This window comes from Suncus etruscus, chromosome 14 (assembly GCF_024139225.1).
Source record: "Suncus etruscus isolate mSunEtr1 chromosome 14, mSunEtr1.pri.cur, whole genome shotgun sequence".
Classification (NCBI taxonomy): Eukaryota; Metazoa; Chordata; class Mammalia; order Eulipotyphla; family Soricidae; genus Suncus; species Suncus etruscus.
In genome coordinates, this window is record NC_064861.1 from 67,406,811 (window position 1) to 67,429,244 (window position 22,434).

The 22,434-nt window shown below is 50.7% G+C and overlaps 1 protein-coding gene and 4 non-coding genes across 5 annotated transcripts in view; 1 reads left to right on the plus strand and 4 right to left on the minus strand.

Moving 5' to 3' along the window:
* The first annotated feature begins 6,092 nt into the window (after positions 1-6,092).
* The window catches only part of VAC14 (VAC14 component of PIKFYVE complex), a 60,187-nt gene continuing 43,845 nt past the window's right edge, over positions 6,093-22,434 (plus strand). The window contains exons 1-7 of the mRNA XM_049786354.1: positions 6,093-6,472; positions 20,334-20,484; positions 20,574-20,741; positions 21,076-21,138; positions 21,350-21,457; positions 21,689-21,798; positions 21,923-22,029. Of these exons, the coding sequence (XP_049642311.1) occupies positions 6,369-6,472; positions 20,334-20,484; positions 20,574-20,741; positions 21,076-21,138; positions 21,350-21,457; positions 21,689-21,798; positions 21,923-22,029 (811 nt within the window). The 5' untranslated portion in view covers positions 6,093-6,368. The remainder of the gene's footprint in view (positions 6,473-20,333; positions 20,485-20,573; positions 20,742-21,075; positions 21,139-21,349; positions 21,458-21,688; positions 21,799-21,922; positions 22,030-22,434) is intronic.
* Positions 13,673-13,743, minus strand: TRNAG-GCC (transfer RNA glycine (anticodon GCC)). The gene has a single exon. It is a non-coding gene; the product is annotated as a tRNA-Gly (tRNA).
* Positions 14,216-14,286, minus strand: TRNAG-GCC (transfer RNA glycine (anticodon GCC)). The gene has a single exon. It is a non-coding gene; the product is annotated as a tRNA-Gly (tRNA).
* TRNAG-GCC (transfer RNA glycine (anticodon GCC)) lies at positions 16,306-16,376 on the minus strand. Its single transcript has one exon. It is a non-coding gene; the product is annotated as a tRNA-Gly (tRNA).
* Positions 18,202-18,272, minus strand: TRNAG-GCC (transfer RNA glycine (anticodon GCC)). The gene has a single exon. It is a non-coding gene; the product is annotated as a tRNA-Gly (tRNA).

Consider the following 22,434-nt stretch of genomic DNA (forward strand, 5'->3'; position numbering starts at 1 on the left):
TCCCCCTGCCCTTTGATTCCTAGTAAACATGTTAACTACAAACAGGGCATGTCTCTGCTTTGAGCCTCCTGGCCTATCACCAAAGCTCCAAGGCTCTCGTCCTAGTTCTGTGATACGGATCCTCCGAACATCTCAGAGTCCCCCCATGCTCTGGGCCTGAGTCATAGCCCTGTTCTGACTCCAAGTGGGCTCATCTACACACACACACACACACACACACACACACACACACACACACACACACACAGCCAATTAAGTCTCCCTTTCCTTTCCCAGAGACCACCAGATGGCATTAGGGGAACCCTGGCAAGGTTGAATCCTGCTGGGCGCTGGAGAAATACTCACAGAAAACCCAGCGCCCCAGCCCCTCACTGAGAATTGCCCTATTCTATTCCCCAGATGGGCCCAGAGGGAAAGACTGGGGCTGTTATTTTAGAAAACCCAAACAGCAGGGGCCAGAGAGATAGCACAGTAGGGAGGGTATTTGCTTTGCTGGGGCTTGACCTAGTTTCAATCCCCAGCATTCTATATTTTCCCCTGAGTACCCCTATGCCTCACAAGCTCTGGGGGAATAGGGGCACAGCCCCTCAAGTTCACTCAGGCTTGGTTTAGGTTTGGTGCACACACACACACACACACACACACACACACACACGAATACGTACTCACATACATGCATTCACATGCACGCATTGGTTACTAAAACGCCTCTCTTCCACCTCCCCCATCTTTCCCCTCCTGTACCCCTAACAGAGGGAGAGGGGCTCCAGGGGAATGAGTTCAGTGGTCCCCACAGCAAATCCAGGGCCCCCCAAGCACACTAGGTCAGAAACTCTGGGGGCCCTCAGAGTTACCCTAACCACCCCCCAAAACAGCAAGAAGCACCTTTCTCTTCTGTCCTTCTGCATCTCCAGCACCGAAGTGACCTTTTCTGGGTAAGGGTCACAGGTGGGAGTGCTGGGGGCAGAAGGCCGGCATGTAGATGCCCCAGGATTACGCAAGGTCTTCCAATTGCTGGGCATGTGCTCTACCCCCTCAAAGTCACCTTTTCCTGTTTTATGAAATCATTCTCTGGGATCACACTAAGAACACAGTTCAGATGGAAACTGTCCCCTGAGGTTAAAGGTACAAAGAACCCCCTAGGGGCCAAGAGATCTCATCTCTCCGGCTGGCCTCTCCACATTAGGCATGAATCTGCATCTGGTGCTCAGCGCCTCCCAGAATCCCTGAGGGGGGTGGGGGGCAGAGGACTGGCTGGCCCACAGCCTATACCCACCCTCATAGGGGCTGCTTTTGTCAATTTAGTGAGTTTGTGTTGGATTGAGAGGGTGGGAAGTCACACTTGGCAATGCTGAGGGCTGCTCCTGGTTCTGTGCTCAGGGGTGACTCAGAGAACCAAAGGTTCCCAGTAATAGAATTGGGTTGGCAAAGTAAACTGGGTTTTATTTTGGGTTTTGGATCATACCTGGTGGCACTCGAGTTACTCCTGGTTCTGCACTCAGAAATCATTCCTAGCAGACTTGGGGGACCATATGGAATACTGGGGATCGAACCTGGGTTGGCCATGTATAAGGCAAATGCCCTCCCTGTTTGCCATTGTTCTTACATTGCTATTGCTATTACATTGGCACCCAATGTAAACATGTAAACATTTTAATGAAACCCTGTTCTCTCTCTGACGCTGCTGGTCTTAGAAGTCTGAGCAGTTTCAAAAATTCACAATTGCCAAGGCCCCTCATGTATAGGCCCCTCAACTCAGCTCTCCCAGGAAGTGGTGAGGAAGGCAGGGCCCCCTGTGCACTTTCCACAGCCTTTCCAATAACTAACTGCATTAAGGCCCCTCAGGAGGGCTTGCACATTGGCCCCACCCACAGCACCAAGCCCATCAAATGTCCCAAATGTCCTGTCTTCTCTCGGTTGTCTCACTCCTCCTGCTCCTGATCTGGATGCGGAGATGGACCTTCCCCAGGAGGTCATCCTGTCTTGCACTTACTGTTCAGGGGACTGAGTCACATGGCCACCATCTTCAAATGGGGCACAGGGAAGAGGCTTAAAAAGCTGAAGCTCGGGCCCGGAGAGATAGCACAGCGGTGTTTGCCTTGCAAGCAGCCGATCCAGGACCAAAGGTGGTTGGTTCGAATCCCGGTGTCCCATATGGTCTCCCGTGCCTGCCAGGAGCTATTTCTGAGCAGACAGCCAGGAGTAACCCCTGAGCACTGCTGGGTGAGGCCCAAAAAACAAACAAACAAAAAGCTGAAGCTCAAGACTTTGAGTTGCACCCTCAGTACACACCCTGGCAGTTCTCAGTAGAACCAGGCATAAATCATCTGGTATCACTGGGTTAGAAATCATCAGGCCTGCACCATGGGCCTTAGTAGTTACATCTGGGAGTGGTTCAGGCCTTCAAGCATGACTAGAGACCAGTTTAACAAAAGGGGATGCACCTCTTCAAGTTTAAACCTAGCATGGTAAGGGGCCCTTACTGATGAAGAAGAGAGAGGACCAGAGAAACAGCTCAAGGGACAGGAGTGTGTGTGGTCTATGGAGGAGGGACCCCAAGTTGGGCTCCACATGTCCCCCACAACACAGGGAATGCTCCCTGGGACAAAATGCTCAAGGAGAGAAGTAAGGATCAGGCCAACAAATGAGTCTTCATGTCTTCATTCTGCCAACCCCTTAGATTCACTCTGTTCTCAAAAGAGATGTAAACCAAGCCATAAAAAAAATCACAGGGCTTCCTCTCTCTCCTTTGCTTCCTCTCTCTCCTTTCCCTCTCTTCCTCTCCCTCTTTCTCTCCCTCTCTCTCCCCCTCCCTATCCTTCTCTTCCTCTCTCTTTCTCCCTCCGTCTCTCTCTCTCCCCTTCTCCCTCTCTTCCTCTCCCTGTCATTCCTTTCTCTTTCTCTTTCCCTCTTTCTCCCTCCCTGTCCCTCTCAAAGAGAGAAAAAAAAAAAGAAAGAAAGAAAAATCACAGGTACACAGGCCATACAACTGAAAATGGCAATCTTGGAGGGGAAAAGGGGGACCAAGTCCCCACCCTGCCAAAGCCATGCCTGCTCTATCCACCTCCCACAATAAATAGCTGGTTAACCAATGGCTCTGCTTCACCATGACTCTCTGCAGAGACACCAATCTGACCAAAACTCCAGGTTTGCCAGTATTTGGGTTGATACCACCAGGTCATTTTTGGAGTGAGTGCATGCACCCTGCCCTCACCTTCTCATACTTTCAGACTGCTTGGCAGTCAAAAACAAGCTCCACAAAAGCCACAGTATTAGCAATAGTGCTTGGAATTTCTGGCCCGCAGTTTTCTAAATACTGTCATCTCTGGAGGAATGCATCAAGTTAGTCCCCAATGTGTATCTGAAGCCACCTACTGTTCAATAACAAAAGTAACAGAATGGCCAACTAGCAACAAGAGCTTATAAAACCTTCTTACAATGACTTAATAATCTCATTACAAGATGCAATAATTTTTACAATTTTCTTGTTACAGTACTTTTTTTTGTTTTGTTTTGTTTTGTTTTTGGGCCACACCCGGCATTGCTCAGGGGTTACTCCTGGCTCTCTGCTCAGAAATAGCTCCTGGCAGGCACGGGGGACCATATAGGACACCGGGATTCGAACCAACCACCTTTGGTCCTGGATCGGCTGCTTGCAAGGCAAACGCTGCTGTGCTATCTCTCCGGGCCCTGTTACAGTACTTTTTACCTTTTTTCCTCTAACAATGACTTAATGACCTCATTGCAAGATGCAATAACTTTTACAATTTTCTTGTTAAAGTACTTTTTACCATTTTTCCTTTTATTTTTTTTCTATTTAATCATTTCACTCCCACTTACCTGGAAACAAATATATTATGATCATCTATGTCAACTATGCAATAGATGCTTGTTACCCTTCCCCTAACTTCCTGCCTAAATCATCTAAAGAGGGAGACCCTCCCATAGCAGATGGTCTTCAAATTAAGTAATTTATAGGGGCCAGAGATATAGTACAGTGGTAGGGTTTTTGCCCTGCACTCTGCCGATCCAAGACAGACAGTGGTTCAATTACCAGCATTCCATATGGTCCCCCGAGCCTGCCAGGAATGAATTCTGAACACAGAGCCAGAAATAACCCTTGGGTGCTGCTAGGTATGACCCAAATTCAAAAAAAATTTTAAAGTTATTTATAGTACAATGAAGAAAAGGAAGAATCTGGACAAGAGTTTGCTCTACACCATCGGGCAGCACAAAGACACGCAAAGCTACCCCACACTTAGGGAAACAACTCTTAGGTACATGTTTCTGAGCTGCCACTGGCTGCTGTGACTCATCCTCCTTCCCCAGACATATCCTGCAAAGTGGGGCAAAGGGAAGCTCCGCTACCATAGCCCAGTCCAGCTTCCCCCAAGCCACTGAGCCTAGATCCCAAATCCTTGTAGACTCCAACGGAGCCTCATTGCCCATCTCTAGCACCAAAGACCAGCCCAGTCCTTCCCCTGCATGGACCCTTCTTCCTACCTGACTTGTGATGGGATGCATCCCTTATGCTGCCCCAAAGTCAACTAATTATGGACCTTCATTGCAGCTGTGAAACCCATTGCTACATAACATTTTTATGAGAGCCTGTGATCTGACAAGTCTCTCACATCTGAGGGTGGGCATCCCATCCGGCAGGCACTCAAAGGTGTCACTAATGAAGGACAATACTCACCACAGCCCCCCATGTTTGTCATAGGCCCTGGACTGTGGGAGACACCCCATTTCTAAGATGGTTATTGATAGAGGCTCTATGAGTATCCTTTGCACTCACAAGTGCCACGTGCTATGTTCCTTATTCAGTAGTCAGTATGTTCCTATTCAGTAGTCCACTGGAGTCAAGAGCTCGGGGCTCTCTGAGCCTCCTCCTGTAACGCATTCTTAGCCATGGTGCATCCATAAAGTGCTTGTTACCTTTATACAGTGCAGCTACCATTGTTTAACCACTGAGTGTGAAACTGCACTCAACATCTTTGGGGCTTCTGCTATGTGTGACCTGACATGTGCCAGAACTGAGGAAATACATCTGAGTAAAATAGTGAGCTGATCACCCCTGTTAACACTTAAAAATTTAGGTGGTAAACAGGTTTTCTTTGTTTGTTTGTTTGTTTTGGGTTTTTTTTGGGGGGGCACACTTGGCTGTGTTCAAGGATCACTCCAGGCTGACTCAGAAGACTTCATGTGATGCTGGGGAGAAAACCAGAGTTGATCCAAACATGGTGGGAGCATCTCACTAGCCTCATAGTGCTAAGTTCAATTAAGATACAATTAAAATATTCCTCAATTTCCATTGAGATTTTAACAGACAAATAACTCTTCAAACCTATATAATTTTAGGCATTAGCAAGGCAAACGTACAAATGTAAGATTTTATTATTTTGGACTTGACTTGAAAAAATATTCAATGATAGTACTAGTGGCGAGGCCATGGCCAAGATCACCAGGTGACGTCGCTCCGATCTGGAAAACATGCAAGGCAAGGGCCGGACAGATAGCATGGAGATAAGGCATTTGCCTTGCATGCAGAAGGTCAGTGGTTCAAATCCCAGCATCCCATATGGTCCCCTGAGCATGCCAGGAGCGATTTCTGAGCGTAGAGCCAGGAGTAACCCCTGGGAGACGTCGGGTGTGACCCAAAAACAAAAAACAAAAACAAAAACAAAAACAAAAAAAATCATACAAGGCAAAAAATAAAAAAAAACTGTGAATAGTGGAAATCAGTTAAGTCTTGAATAAATTATACTAGATGATTCCGGACGTCACTTAATTCTCACGGACGTGCCAAGACCACCTGCAAAAAAAAAAAAAAAAGACCACCTGCGAGGACACACACCCCAAAGGGCAAACAAAACTCTCTAACTAGACTCAGGATGTAGTGGAGGAAGAAAGAGGAGAGGGGATGGGACGTGGAGGCGTGGTCGTGGGCGTGGCCTGAGGCGTGACTGGGCGTGACCAGCTCGTCCGCATGTGTGTGGGTGTGGCTAGAGGGGCGTGGCTATAGAAAGGGGCTGACCCCGCAGCGGAAGGCGGAAGCCGCGGCGGAGTCACATGATCGGAGTAACATGGCCGCTGCCCCTTGAGCCCTGCAGGCGCCGGGCGGGAGTGGATCGCGTGAGCCGTTAGGGACAGGTGCGCGGAGGCGGGGACCGGGCCGGGGTTCTAAGGCAAGGCGGCGCGTGGCAGCGCGGGGTGTGGGGACCAGGCAGACCTGGAACGCCGAGGTCCATGAACCCACGCCGCGGGCAGCGCGGAGCCGCCGCCTCCTCTGGCCCCGGCACCACCGGGTTCGCCACTGGGCTGCGGAGTTGCCAGGTCCGGGGCTCTATCGCCCCGCGCCACCTGTCACCATGAACCCCGAGAAGGACTTCGCGCCGCTCACGCCCAACATCGTGCGCGCCCTCAATGACAAGCTCTACGAAAAGCGGAAGGTAGCGGCTCTGGAGATCGAAAAGTAAGCACCTGGAATGGAGCACCCTCCCCAGGGGATGCCGGAGTTGGCCGGGCTCCGGTCCCGGTTGGAGCTGGAAGTGGGGTGCGGGGTTGAAGGGGAATCCCTCTCCTCTCCAAGCTGGGGTGTCTTCCCAGGCTTCAGACTCGCAGTGAAGTGCTGGAGTGCAGGCAGGGCATTTGGAGATACATCTTGGACTCCCAGCTTGGACCCTGACTGATTGCATGTATGACTTGGGCCAATTTCTTCCATCTGGGGTATCCTAAAGGGTTGCAGTGAGAATGGTACACATGTGGTGTTGCACTTAGAGATTAGTAAAAGTGCCCGGCACGTGTTGAGAAGAATTTACAGTGTTCTCCATCCATCAAACCTAGCAGATCCGAGTCTGTTCTCTGATGAGAAATAAAAATAGAAATGCCAATGAGAATATCCTGCCTCATTTCATACCTAGAATACCTCAAGTGCAGGGAACTGTCAGATGATCCAGTGGAGAAATAAGATCTGAAACCTCAAGTTCTCATGGCCTAGAGCCTTGCCCTTTCTTCAACCTATTACCCTTCTCTACATATGGAAGTGGGAGTCATTGGACCTTTCTAGCTTCTGCAACCTACTAATGTGAGCATGTAATACTGAATCTGACCTTTTCTTTGTTTCTCCATATACAAAAACAAGGTGTTTTTCTGGGTTTTGTTCTTCCCTGTTCTTTGACTTTTGATGCTTTTCCCCAGCCAGATCTCAGAGATAATAAAACCCAAGTGGTTGGGGAATTTCAAAAAAAGGGAAAGAAGTGGGCAGTAGAACTGGTGGATGGGTAGACTTGAAGTCAGGAAATGCTTGTCACAGTTCTGCCCTGTCCAATATAGTGGCTACTTTAAATTAGTAAATAAGACATTGTTTCCGTCACTACACCTCTATCCCTGTGTTTGATCATCTCATGTGGCCCTCAGCTGCTGCCCTGTTTGCCATGCTGAACACAGGACATTTCTATCACTGGCTCAGGATCGATGGCAGGTGCTCTGTTGTGCATTTCCGACCTAGTCTGTGGCATGACATGATTCTAATCTTTATTTGTGTGTGTGGTTTTTGGGTCTCACCCGGCAGTGCTCAGGGGTTACTCCTGGCTCCATGCTCAGAAATTGCTCCTGGCAAGCACGAAGGACCATATGGGACACCGGGATTCAAACCGATGACCTTCTACATGAAAGGCAAACGCCTTACCTCCATGCTATCTCTCCGGCCCCATGATTCTAATCTTAAACAAATTTCCTGACCTGACATTTCTTTTTTTTTTTTTTTTTTTTTTTTTGGTTTTTTGGGCCACACCCGTTTGATGCTCAGGGGTTACTCCTGGCTAAGTGCTCAGAAATTGCCCCTGGCTTGGAGGGACCATATGGGATGCTGGGGGATCAAACCGCGGTCCTTCCTTGGCTAGCGCTTGCAAGGCAGACACCTTACATCTAGCGCCACCTCACCGGCCCCAACATGTAAATGGGTATTTACTTTTTGGGGGGTTTTTTTGAGCCACAATTGTTGACGCTCAGGGGTTACTTCTGGCTGTGCGCTCAGAAGTTGTTCCTGGCTTGGGGGACCATATGGGACGTCAGGGATTGAACCACAGTTCGTCCTAGGATAGCACCGGCAAGGCAGATGCCTTACCGCTCCGTGCCACCGCTCCAGCCCCCAACAATTCTTAACCAAGTTCTGTTGGTATTGTGGTTGGGGTAGGGGCTGTTTCAGGCAGTCTAGAATTCCCAGTGGCACCCCTGGGCTACACCCAGTAGGTGCCAGCAGCACCCAAACAGTTCTCATCATCAATCATGTCTCCAGGCTTTGCCAGATGGGTCTAGAAAGTACCAGATCTGCCCAGCTCAAATCAGTGTCTTAGCTTGTTTGGGTTTTCACTTCTTCCTGAAGAGTTTGATGGGGGCGACCTCCCATTGACTCCAACACTTGGTGCCTCCTCTCCTCAGGCACCAACATCCGCACTGCCAACTCCCAATCCAGCTTCACCTATCTCCCCTGGTGTCCCTTGTGCTGGCAAGTCTCAGCGATGGCTGTCCCCAGAGACACAACCCAAAGATAATGTGAAGACATAGCACCATGTCCCTGAGTATTGAAGCTTTTGTCCTTCACCCACTCCACTTCTCAGGGACGTCTGGTTTCCTCAGCCTGAGAGACACATACACCCAGTACGCCCAAGGCTGTGACCACCTGCCCCATGCAAGCTCTTTCTTCCCTGAGGGTCAAGTCTTCAGAATGACTCCATCCCTGTTCAGCTTTGTCCTTGGTTTATGCTGTCCAGTGAATTCCCTGGACCTTGGCAGGACATCGAGCCCCTGAGACAGAGACCTTTGTATTCGTCCTCATCACAGCACATGGCTCCCAACCACATCTGACTGCCAGTGTCTGAGAAGTGAAGGATCAGTTACTATGGCTGGGGAAGTAACATCGCATCTGAAGCCTTTGCTCCTAAGACTGTGTTCTCTGGACCAACTGTGTTAGGGTCACCAGGGATAGAACAAGAGTGTCCTTCCCATGGTTGTGAATAGGCACTTCTACCTGCTCCCTGGAGGACTGGCAGCACCCTTAGAGTCAGTTTCCTACTCTCCTGAGGCATATTTAGGAGGGGGAGCACTCTGTATGAGCCACTCTGTAGAGTGGGGTTTACATTGCTCGCATGTCTGCACTTTATCAAAGAAATTTTCTGCAACTCTGCTAATTTGCTGGATCAGAGCCTCATCCTTGGACCTCTTTTTTTTTTTTTTTTTTTGGTTTTTGGGTCACACCCGGCGGTGCTCAGGAGTTACTCCATAGACCGCACACACTCCTGTCCCTTGAGCTGTTTCTCTGGTCCTCTCTCTTCTTCATCAGTAAGGGCCCCTTACCATGCTAGGTTTAAACTTGAAGAGGTGCATCCCCTTTTGTTAAACTGGTCTCTAGTCATGCTTGAAGGCCTGAACCACTCCCAGATGTAACTACTAAGGCCCATGGTGCAGGCCTGATGATTTCTAACCCAGTGATACCAGATGATTTATGCCTGGCTCTACTAAGAACTGCCAGGGTGTGTACTGAGGGTGCAACTCAAAGTCTTGAGCTTCAGCTTTTTGTTTGTTTGTTTTTTGGGCCTCACCCAGCAGTGCTCAGGGGTTACTCCTGGCTGTCTGCTCAGAAATAGCTCCTGGCAGGCAAGGGGGACCATATGGGACACCGGGATTCAAACCAACCACCTTAGGTCCTGGATCGGCTGCTTGCAAGGCAAACACCGCTGTGCTATCTCTCCGGGCCCCCTTGGACCTCTTTTAACCTTAATGACCTTCCTTACAGGCCTGATATCCAACTATATATAGTTACCGTTGGCCTTCAGCAGTCATGAATTGGAGGAATAGGGGACACAAAAGGGGACTTGCATGGCAGAAGGTGCTTTCTGATTGGCCTCTGTATGGCCCCTTCACTCCATTCTCTCGCACAGCTCCCTCTGAGCCAGGGATGTGACCCCACTGCACAGCCATCCTTGAGGTGAATCCTCATGGTTGGAACCAGGACTCACAGAGCTGGGAGGTTCATCTGTTTCAAGAGGCTTCCTGTGAATCCACAGTGAAGGGTTTTTCCCACCTAAAAAGAGGATGTTCATTCAAAAAGAAAAAGTGGACTTGACCGTCTCCATGCTCTTTGTGGCTGTGCTGACTGCCACGTGCTGACTCTGGGTTTTCCAGAAACCTTCACTCAGACCAGAGTCCAGGTTACAAGGGACGAAACTCCTAATAAGGAATAGGATGGAGGGGAATAGGATGGAGAGGCCTGAGCAATAGTACAGCAGGTAGGGAACTTGGCTTGCACGCAGCCCATCTGTGTTCAATCCTTGGCATTCCATATGGTCCACTGAGCCCCACCAGAAGTGATAACTGAGTACAGATCTATGTATTTCCCACCACCAAAAAAGGACAGGACAGAGGGACCAAAGAGATAGTACAGGAGGAAAGGCATTTGTCTTGTCTGTGGCTGTGGTACTTGTTTTTTTTTTTGTTTGTTTTTTTGTTTTTTTGGGCCACACCCGTTAGATGCTCAGGGGTTACTCCTGGCTACGCGCTCAGAAATTGCCCCTGGCTTGGGGGAACCATATGGGACACCGGGGGATCGAACCGTGGTCCTTTCCTTGGCTAGCGCTTGTAAGGCAGACACCTTACCTCTAGCGCCACCTCGCCGGCCCCTGTGGTACTTGTAATCCTGATTCAAATCCCAGCACACATATGGTCCTGACACAACCAAGAATAGCCCTGATCATGACTGGGTATGGCCTCAACTCCACCAAAAAATATTCAAAGAGAAGGAGCTGCCTTCCTTATTGTCGGCCTCTCATACTCAGGAAACACAGGAGCGTGCCTGCTTGGCACCCTGAAGAGCTGGATTCAAGAAGGTGACGAGCAGGACTTGATGATTGGTGAATGTGTGTACGGGAAGACCCTGTGTGTGCAGGCCAGACCCTGTGTGTGCAGGTGAACTGTACATGTGCTGGAGGACAATATATGGGAGGACTCTGCATGTGTGCAAGACTCTGTGTACAGGAGGACTCTGCATGTATGCGAGTTGACTGCATGTGCAGGAGGACTGTGCAGGCCCACAGGTCTCCTGTTATGGCCACGGGCAAGCTGACCTTTGGTCTGCTGTCAGCTACAATTAGGTGAAGCTGTTAAAAATAATTGCTTCTGGTTTTCTGGGCCTCCCCTTGCAGGGCCTGTCCCCTCGATCATCTTGTAAGGGTCCAAGTGGGGCACTCTGATGAAAGTGGGTGCTTGCACCTACAGCGGCTGCCCAGGTCCCACCTCGGCACCTAGGGCTCTGCAGCCCTTTGTGGGGCTTGATGCCATGTCTCTGGCACTCCTGAACTTTGATTTCCAGAGCCAGCAAATGGGGTGCCCCCTGCATATGCCCCAAGGGCTCCAGAGCCAAGTACAGTGTGCTCCCCAATAAGGCCTGCTGCTGGGGGCTTGGGAAAGTGCTTGGTCTTTTTGTTTGTGAGCCACACCCAGCGACGCTCATCAATTACTCTGCTCTTCACTCAGAAGTTGCTCCTGGCAGGCTCAGGGGACCATATGGGATGCTGGGAATTCAACCCTGGTCTGTCAAGGCTCATAGGCGTGCAAAGCAAACGCCCTACCGCTGTGCTATCACTCTAGCCCAGGTGCTTGGTCTTGGGCTCTGTGGTAGTATAAGGTGGAACTGTTGAGTTTCCTCTTTCTGATGCATTGTTTAGGGTCTTTTTGTTTGCATTTTATTTGGGGTCACACCCAGCAATACTTGGGACTTTCCCCGGCTCACTGTTCACGGATCACTCCAGGCAGGACTCAGGGAAACAGTTGGTGCTGGAGATTGAATCCTTGTCAGTTGTGTGCAAGGCAAATGTCTTTCCCTGTCGTGTCTGTGTGTTTCTCTGAAAGCTGCATCCTGGGCAGGAGATGTTTTGGGAAGCCTAGAGGCACAGAGTATATGATCTGCTCGGCTCTGAAGATACACAGGATCCTCAGCATGTAGCCTGGGACAAGTCTCTCACTAGCAGCCACCATCTGGGTTGGCTTGGCCAGGTTCATGGGATTTTCTTTTTTTGGTTTTTGGGCCACACCCGACGGTGCTCAGGGGTTGCTCCTGGCTGTCTGCTCAGAAATAACTCCTGGCAGGCATGGGGGACCATATGGGACACCGGGATTCGAATCAACCACCTTTGGTCCTGGATCGGCTGCTTGCAAGGCAAACGCCGTGCTCAGAAGTTGCTCCTGGCTTGGGGGACCATATGGGACACCGGGGGATCGAACCTCGGTCCGTCCAAGGCTAGCAGGCAAGGCAGGCACCTTACCTTTAGCGCCACCGCCCGGCCCCTTCATGGGATATTTTAACTTGAAGAATTTCACAGGAATCTCAGGCTTTCAGACTGAGGGAGCTGGAGGATGTGAGGGCAGATGGGGAATGTAAGGGAGCTGGAGGACATGGGGAGCTTTTCCCCTTGGCTCTTGCCAAGACTGGCTCCTCATTTGGTGGTCGGGTTACCTGTTTCCCACAGCCTGTCCCACCTCCCTCCCAATTTCTCACCATAATTCCTGCTGGCCCCTATGATTCACCTCTCTGTGCCTCAGTTTCCTCATCTTTAAATCACCTAGAAACATTGTGAGAGACCGCGTCCCAAATGGTGTGTGGCATGATTCTGATCCAAGAGATGCCAGACACTCAGGGACTGCAGAGGGGTTCTGGAAAGAGGGGGGCCCCTGTAGGGAAAGGGGCCTTGTCAGTTGCTTTCAGAGATGACAGCATGTTCAGAACTCGATTGTGATGGCTGTGTGGCCTTTTGGATGTTCACGGGCCACAGAGTTGACTGGTAAGGTGCCTCACCCTTCAGTCTCCATGGGAACTCCCATGCTCAATGTTTGAGTGCATGTGACGTGGCACCATTTGGGGTCACCATGATGCTCCCCTGAGCCAGGCAGACTCTCTAGCATGTGTCCAGGTCTATGTGTACAGGGCACACAGAGAGTGAGAGAACAAGTGTAGGGCCCAATGAACCTGTACAGGACCCAGCGAAAGAGTGCAGGGCAGAATGAACTTGTGCAGAGCCCAGTGAGCACTCAAGTGTGGGACTCAGTGAGCTCTTGAATGCAGAGCCCAAAGTGCCTGAGGATTGAGCCCTAATACCCAAGAACTGACCCTTGCACTTGATTACTGGCTTCAATGTCCAAAGACTGGCCCCAGTACCCTAGGACTGACCCTCAGAGTCCCTCCTTACTAAGCTCTTGTCACTGCTTTGTACAAAGTCCTGGGTCTCCCTCCCTTTCTCCCCACTGAGAGCCCCACAAATACAGGGACTGGGTCCCCCAAGCCAGCTCTTGCCAGTGGGTGGGACCATCTGTAACCCGAGACGAGGCAAGTGGAGACTGCTTTGCTGCTCTTCAGCTGGGGCACCCTCAGAGCTGCCCTGGGCTTGTACCAAGAGGAACTTGGCCCCATAGTACTAGGGTTCCCGGGCTGTGTGACTGGTATGTCACCACCTCCTGGTCTCCTCATGAACAAGGGAGAATCTGTGCAACTTAGAGAACTAAGCCTTTTCTCCAAAGATCTATAAAACACCGGCAAGACACGTGTCATTCTCAGCTTCCCTTTGAGAGCCTTTGGGAGTCTGAAATCCCAGGATACATCTCAGAGGGAAAAAAAGTTTGCTGTTGCATTGGCCGGGAATCGAACCCGGGCCTCCCGCGTGGCAGGCGAGAATTCTACCACTGAACCACCAATGCGGCTGCTGACTGCAGGGTGTGAGCTGCTTCCTTTCATCCCAGTCCCGCCCCGGGTCTGTCTGCTGATTCACAGGGAGGCTGCCACCTCAGCAGGCTAGGAGGAGGGGAGACAGACACAGGCATGAGACTAACTTGCGCTCAGGACAGAGAAATGAAGGCCAAGCCTACCATTGGCAGGAACTGTGACAGGAAGCATGTCAGAAATCAAGGCATCATTCTCCCCTCCAGTACGTAGGTCCTCCCAGCATACCATCCTGTGTGAGCTGAGCTCTGTCAATCCAGCTTGCTTCCTGAGACTGTCCAGGGCTGAGAGGCACCTCAGAGGTCCCCCCACCCTCCAGGGAGGGGTATAGATTTGTCCCTTAGTCCAAGCGCTTTTTGGGGTACCTGGTGGTCCCTGGATCTGGCAGAGGACTGGCCTGCCTCAGGGTCATCTGAGGGAAGCTGTGCCAGGGGGCAGCAAAAGAGCAGCTGCATTGGCCGGGAATCGAACCCGGGCCTCCCGCATGGCAGGCGAGAATTCTACCACTGAACCACCAATGCACAGTGGCCTCAGGCCCCATTGTAGCCTTTTGACTGGAGACTGTCCCTGTCATTATCAGGGAGTTATCCTAGAATATACCAGGCCTTGCCCAGCTGGTTTGTGTGGTTGGGTGATGTGGTACCACCCTGCAGAGTCCCAGGCTGTGGAGCTCAGTTCTGAGACTCTTTCCAAACCTGTGAGAGGCTCTGTGTCTCTTCAGCCAGCCTCAGAACTGTCTTCACAGAAAGGCTCCTGCAGGTGGAAGACATTTCTGTGGGGTGCCCTCATTGATAACAGGGCCTGTTACTGCACCCCAACTCCTAGCCACTGAACTGTCCTCAGTTCCTTAGGCACAGGTCAGTTCTTGCATAGACCCAGTGGAGGAGACGCTGCCTAGGGCCATCCAGCTGTTCTCTGAACCACCACATGATGCCCCATTTATTCTTTTCCTAAATGTTTTAATTAGTTAACAGGAAATTACAAAGTTGTTCATGACTGGGTTCCAGGCAGATAGGGTTCTGCACCAATCCCTTCACCAGCATCTGCTCCCCTCCACCAGGACCCCTACCCCCATTTGCCTCCTTCTGTAAGAGGTGCTTTGTGGCTTTGTGGATATACATTTTTGTGCTGAGGCATACAGAGCTGTTGCTGAGGGATTTCATACCTGACACTTTCCCACCTGTCAGTGCCACCTCCTCCTCCTGGCTTTCCTCCACCACAGGCCTTTCCCACTTACCACTCCTACCCAACCACCCACCACCCACCCCCAACCTGGTCCTGACCCCAGCCCCTCAGATGGTATGTGCCCCACTGAAACCCCATCCTCACATTCTTTGTTTCCACTGTCTTCAGGCATTGTTATCCCATCATTATGTTTTTTTGTATCCCACATATGTGAGAGATTATTCTGTGTCAGTCTCTCTCCCTCTGACTTCACTCAGCATAATGCTCTCCAGGGTCCTCCATGTAGCAGCAAATTGCATGACTTTATCTTTTCTTATGGCTGAGTAATATTCCATTGTGTTTATGTACCACAGTTTCTTTATCCACTTATCTATTCTTGGACACTTGGGTTATTTCCAGATTTTGGCTGCTGTGGTTGTCTTTTCTTCTCTCTCTTTCTTTCTTTTTGACCTTTGGGTATGTTCTAAGAAGTGGAGTTGCTGGGTTAATTGGTAGCTCAATTTCTAGATTTTTGTCTGTCTGTTTGTTTGTTTGTTTGTTTTTGGACCACACCCGGTGATACTCAGGGTTTACTCCTGGCCATGTGCTCAGAAATCACTCCTGGCTAAGGGGACCACATGCGATGCCGGGGTTCAAACCAGGTCCATCCTGGGTCTGCCATGTGCAAGGCAAATGCCCTACTACTGTGCTATGGTGCTAGCTCCAATTTCTAGATTTTTTTTTTCTCCAGGAATGAATGTCCATGTTGTTTTCCAGGAAGGCTGGACTAGTGAACATTGCCACCGGCAGAGGATGAGAGCCCCTTTCTCTCCGCGTCTGTGTCAACATTGTTTCTCTTATTCTTTTTGATCTGCGATAGTCTCTGTGTGAGATGATATCTCATCATTGCTTTGATCTGCCTGATGATTGTTGATGCAGAGCAAGCATTTTTTCATGTGCCTTTTGGACATTTTTATTTCTTCTTTGAGGAATAGTTTGTTAATCCCTTCTCCCATTTTTTTTTGATGGGGATTCGCTGTTTTGTTTTGGTTTAGTTTGGTTTGGTTTTTCAGCCACACCCGTTTGAAGCTCAGGGGTTACACCTGGCTAAGCGCTCAGAAATTGCCCTTGGCTTGGGGACCATATGGGACGTGGGGGGATCGAACCTTGGTCCTTCCTTGGCTAACGCTTGCAAGGCAGACACCTTACCTCTAGCGCCACCTTGCCGGCCCTGATTTTGTTTTTTTTCTTAAAAAGTCCTACCAGTGGTTTATATGTCTTTGGTGGTCCCTGGGTTAGGTAGAGAACTAGATGCCACAGGGCATTCTGAGAAAGCATCTGAGGGGAGCCGTGCCAGGGGGCAGCAAAAGGGCAGCTGCATTGGCCGGGAATCGAACCCGGGCCTCCCGCGTGGCAGGCGAGAATTCTACCACTGAACCACCAATGCACAGTGGCCTCAGGCCCCATTGTAGCCTCTTGTCTGGAGACTGTCTCTGTCATTATCAGGGAGTTATCCTAGAAGATCCCAGGCCTTGCCCAGCTGGTTTGTGTGGTTGGGTGATGTGGTACCACCCTGCAGAGTCCCAGGCTGTGGAGCTCAGTTCTGAGACTCTTTCCAAACCTGTGAGAGGCTCTGTGTCTCTTCAGCCAGCCTCAGAACTGTCTTCACAGAAAGGCTCCTGCAGGTGGAAGACATTTCTGTGGGGTGCCCTCATTGATAACAGGGCCTGTCACTGCACCCCAGCCCCTAGCCACTGAACTGTCCTCAGTTCCTTAGGCACAGGTCAGTTCTTGCATAGACCCAGTCGAGGAGACGCTGCCTAGGACCGTCCAGCTGTTCTCTGAACCACCACATGATGCCCCATTTATTCTTTTCCTAAATGTTTTAATTAGTTAACAGGAAATTACAAAGTTATTCATGACTGGGTTCCAGGCAGATAGGGTTCTGCACCAATCCCTTCACCAGCATCTGCTCCCCTCCACCAGGACCCCTACCCCCATTTGCCTCCTTCTGTAAGAGGTGCTTTGTGGCTTTGTGGATATACATTTTTGTGCTGAGGCATACAGAGCTGTTGCTGAGGGATTTCATACCTGACACTTTCCCACCTGTCAGTGCCACCTCCTCCTCCTGGCTTTCCTCCACCACAGGCCTTTCCCACTTACCACTCCTACCCAACCACCCACCACCCACCCCCAACCTGGTCCTGACCCCAGCCCCTCAGATGGTATGTGCCCCACTGAAACCCCATCCTCACATTCTTTGTTTCCACTGTCTTCAGGCATTGTTATCCCATCATTATGTTTTTTTGTATCCCACATATGTGAGAGATTATTCTGTGTCAGTCTCTCTCCCTCTGACTTCACTCGGCATAATGCTCTCCAGGGCCCTCCATGTAGCAGCAAATTGCATGACTTTATTTTTTCTATGGCTGAGTAATATTCCATTGTGTTTATATACTACAGTTTCTTTATCCACTTATCTATTCTTGGACACTTGGGTTGTTTCCAGATTTTGGCTGCTGTGGTTGTCTTTTCTTCTCTCTCTTTCTTTCTTTTTTCCCTTGGGGTATGTTCTAAGAAGTGGAGTTGCTGGGTTAATTGGTAGCTCAATTTCTAGATTTTTGTCTGTTTGTTTGTTTGTTTGTTTGTTTTTGGGCCACACCCGGTGATACTCAGGGGTTACTCCTGGCCATGTGCTCAGAAATCACTCCTGGCTAGAAAGACCATATGGGATTTCAGAGATTGAACCAGGTCCATCTGCCATGTGCAAGGCAAACGCCCTACTATTGCGCTATGGCGCTGGCCCCAATTTCTAGATTTTTTTTTTCTCCAGGAATGAATGTCCATGTTGTTTTCCAGGAAGGCTGGACTAGTGAACATTGCCACCAGCAGAGGATGAGAGCCCCTTTCTCTCCACATCTGTGTCAGCATTGTTTTTCTTATTCTTTTTGATCTGTGATAGTCTCTGTGTGAGATGATATCTCATCATTGCTTTGATCTGCCTGATGATTGTTGATGCAGAGCAAGCATTTTTTCATGTTCCTTTTGGACATTTTAATTTCTTCTTTGAGGAATAGTCTGTTAATCTCTTCTTCCCCCCCCCCTTTTTTTTTTTTTGATGGAGATTTGCTGTTTTGTTTTGTTTTTATAGTCCTACCAGTAGCTTATATGTCTTTGGTGGTCCCTGGGTCTGGTAGAGAACTAGATGCCGCAGGGCTGTCTGAGAAAGCATCCTGGGGGAGCTGTGCCAGGGTGGGCAGCAAAAGAGCAGCTGCATTGGCCGGGAATCGAACCCGGGCCTCCCGCGTGGCAGGCGAGAATTCTACCACTGAACCACCAATGCACAGTGTTCTCTGGCCCCATTGTGGCCTCTTGTTTGGAGACTGTCCCTGTCATTATCAGGGAGTTATCCTAGAAGATCCCAAGAACTTGCCTGGCTGGTTTGTGTGGTTGAGTGATATAGAACCACCCTGCGGATCCCCAGACAGTAAAGCCCAGTCCTGAACTCCTTCCCCACATCCCCACATCACAGGAGCTGAGCCTGTAAGAGGCGATGTGGGCACAGCCTCTCTATATTAACCCCTTATTAGACGAGCATTGGGCAAATAACTTCTTCCAGTCTGTGGGCTGTCTTTGTATCCTGAGGTGCAGAAGCTTCTTAATTTAATGCTGTGCCATTAGTTTACCTTTTCTTCCACTGGCTTGGTCAGTGGTGTTTTGTCCTTGAAGATGCCTTTTGCTTCAGTGTCGTGGAGAGTTCTGCTTGCATTTTCTTCTATCTACCATAAAAAAAAAAGTACATAGAGGAAAATAGAGTCAGGTATGATATCCAAGTCTTTAATCCATTTTGATTTGACTTGTATGCTTGGCATTAAAAAGCAATATTGGAGGCTGGAGAGATAGCATGGAGGTAGGGCATTTGCCTTGCATGCAGAAGGATGGTGGTTCAAATTCCGGCATCCCATGAGCCTGCCAGGAGCAATTTCTTGGGATAGAGCCAGGAGTAACTCCTGAACGCCATGACCAAAAAAAAACAAAAAACAAAAAACAAAAAAACCACGATCTTGAGGAGTTTTTCCTTTTTTTTTTTTTTTTTTTTTTTTTGCATGTGTGCATGTAGCTGGCCCATTTTTACCCAGCACCATTTGTTTCCACTTCATATTTTTTTTTGTTTCTTTATTGAAGATTGTCTAAATATATACCTAAGGGTCTGTTTCAGAGTATTCCACTCTATTCTATTGATCTGAGGGTCTGTCTTTATTCCGGTGTCATGCTGTTTTAATTACTACTGCTTTGTTTGAACTACAGCTAGTTTAAAGTTGGGGAAAGGGATAACCCCCATCTTCTTTTTCCCAAGGATTTTTCTCCCCCAGGGACTGATTTAGTTATTTAGGGGGAGGGGTGTTGTTCCATTTGAATTTCAGCAGTGTTTGATCTATTTATTTGAAAAATGTCATGGGTATCCTTATAGGGACTGTGTTGAATCTCTACAAGGCTTCGGGGAGTATTGCCTTTTTGATGATATTAATCCCCAAATCCATGTACAAGTACGATGCCCCACTTCTGACACTCTACTGAAGTTCCTGTCTCCCTGATGAGCCTGGAGTTTGCCCAGGGCTGCACATGCCCATTGATCAGGGTCTCTGGGCCCCCCAAGCTGGATACTCCCTCAGTTCTCCTCTCATTCATTGCCAGGAGCTGTTCCAACCCCACTTCTGAGAGTATTCCCGGACTAATAGCCCCTCATTCACCTCACCCACAGCACCTCATTCACTTCACCCACAGCTCCACTCACCTCACCCTCAGCCCCCTCACTATTTTGGGCCAAAGACCTAGTTCTACGTGAGAGGTCCCCCACTCTGCTGGGTGCTCTTGGTGAGTGAGGTTGGGGATGCTGGGCTCAGAAGCTGAGATTGAACACTGAGCTGAGGAGCTCCCCTGCTTTCCTCTACTCAGGACAGGCCCTACCTTTGGAGCAAACGTACACCCCGCCACCAGTTTCCCTCAGCACCTATCCAGCTGCTTTCCAGTCAGTTTTCTGGCCCCTTACAAAGCCCTCTGTCCATCTCCCTGCCCCCCCCCCCAAGCCACTCTATTCCCCTGGGGTCCCTCAGGAGCTCCTCAAGGATCCTGTTTCCTTGGCTGCCCAATCTTGGGGGATAGCCCTGCCTTTCTTGATGCAGCATAGGGGTCTGTTACAGGGAGTCCCCAACAGTGACACGCCATAGCTGGAAATCATGGACAGGAGTCCTCCAGGGGCTGATGGCCGGGCAGGGTTTGTATGAAGGCGAGGGACTGGGCATCTAGTCTGGGGCCCTACCACAATGCCCCAGGAGTAGAGCAGCCTTGTAGGAAAGGGGATTTGTAGAATGCCCCCCTGATATCCCCACTCTTCACTTCCCAGGCTGGTACGGGAGTTCGTGGCCCAGAACAATGCTCTGCAAATCAAGCACGTGATCCAGACCCTGTCCCAGGAGTTTGCCCTATCGCAGCACCCCCACAGTAGGAAAGGGGGCCTCATTGGCCTGGCTGCCTGCTCCATCGCGCTGGGCAAGGTACGGACCACAACCCCTGTCCTCCCACCCCACCTGAGCCCCTGGACACCCCAGCCCATGTTGGGGCCTGAGCCGCTTCTCTGCCACAGGACTCAGAGCTGTACCTAAAGGAGCTGGTGGAGCCGGTGCTGACATGTCTGGGGGACTCAGACAGTCGCCTGCGCTACTACGCGTGCGAGGCGCTCTACAACATTGTCAAGGTGGCCCGTGGCGCTGTGCTCCCTCACTTCAACGTGCTCTTCGACGGGCTCAGCAAGGTGCACCCCACACCTGGCCCCACTGCACCGGCTACCCTGGGTCCTCCCCATTCCCAGCCCCTGCCCCTTAGGCCTACCCAGAACTTCTCTCCACCTTCCTGTTTAGGGACTCGGGTTTACATCTTGTCTCTGTTCCCTTCTTTTGGTTTCTTGGGGTGACAGGATCGGTCCCCCGCCCCAGAGGCAGTTCCCTCTGAACCCCTTAACCCCTCTGCAGAAGCCGCTGTTCAGCTTCCCAGACGCCCACATACACCCGAGCTGGACCTCAGCTGTGGGCTCCTTCCATGCCCTGCCCATGCTGTTGATTCCATGTTTCTCCTCTGTGCCCCTGTAGCTGGCTGCTGACCCAGACCCCAACGTGAAGAGCGGATCCGAGCTGCTGGACCGGCTGCTGAAGGTACTGCAGCTCTTCCAGCAGAGGGCACCCAGCAGGCTCCTCCTCCAGTTCACATCCCAGTCCTGGGGCAGATGGTAGAACCCCCAGCGGGTGCTGTGCTGTGCTCCTGCCTCAGGGCCTGTAACCAGTGGCAGCACTGTCTGGGCCTACGTGACGGGGGCTGCCTGGACCACAGTGGCCCCAGAGCCAGCTCTGCACCTCTGCTTTGTAGGACATTGTGACTGAGAGCAGCAAGTTTGACCTGGTGGCCTTCATCCCCTTGCTGCGAGAGAGGGTGTACTCCAACAACCAGTACGCACGGCAGTTCATCATCTCCTGGGTGAGCCATTGCCCAGTATCCTGTGAGGTCTCACTGGGGTCCCTCCAGCAGCCAGTACCCCACAAAGCTGTGTGGCCCTCCCAAAGGCTACCTGTGTGCCCCTAAGAAAGTTGCACTGTCTTTCTGGTCTCTCCTGTCACTTCCAGCATGCCCTCCCCACATCCTTCCTCTTCTCCATCCCCCCTCTGGACCTTCCTCCCATCCCTGACCATCTCTTCTGGCCCCTGGCAGATCCAGGTTCTGGAGTCGGTACCAGATATCAACCTTTTGGACTACCTGCCTGAGATCCTGGATGGTCTCTTCCAGATCCTGGGAGATAATGGCAAGGAGATCCGGAAAATGTGAGGGGCCAGGGCTGGGAGTCGGTTCACACACTGGGTCCCCTGCCACCCCCAGGTCCGCTGTGGCCCCTTTGCAATCTCCTCCAACGCAGGGTGCCCCAGCACATGCTGTGTCTCCATACAGGTGCGAGGTGGTGTTAGGGGAGCTGCTGAAGGAGATCAAGAAGAACCCATCGAGTGTCAAGTTTGCCGAGATGGCCAACATCCTGGTCATTCACTGCCAGAGCACAGGTGAGTCCCTCCGTGTAGCCCAAGGACCTTGGGTCCAAGGACAGTGAGTGACACTCAGGGCCAAGCAGGACACTTAGCATACTGTCGCCATCACACACCACCAGCCTTGTCAGCTCACCCCACAGTTGGCCCTTGTGGGTCAATCTCCACAGTTTCCCAAGCTGATCTGGGGACCATCTTCTTCTGGGGGGGGGGTGATCTCAGTGAAGCCACCTGAAATCTACCATCTGTAGAGGAACAGAGCCCCCTCCTGCTGCACTTAAGGTGACCCTCATGTCTCCACTGGTCCTGCATTCCCTGGCTCAGGTACCAGCAAGGCTGGGAGGAGTCGGGATGGGGGGGTCCTTTCACCTGGGCTGCAAGGACACTTTCCATGGGGCCAGGCAAGGTGCTCACAGTGTCTCA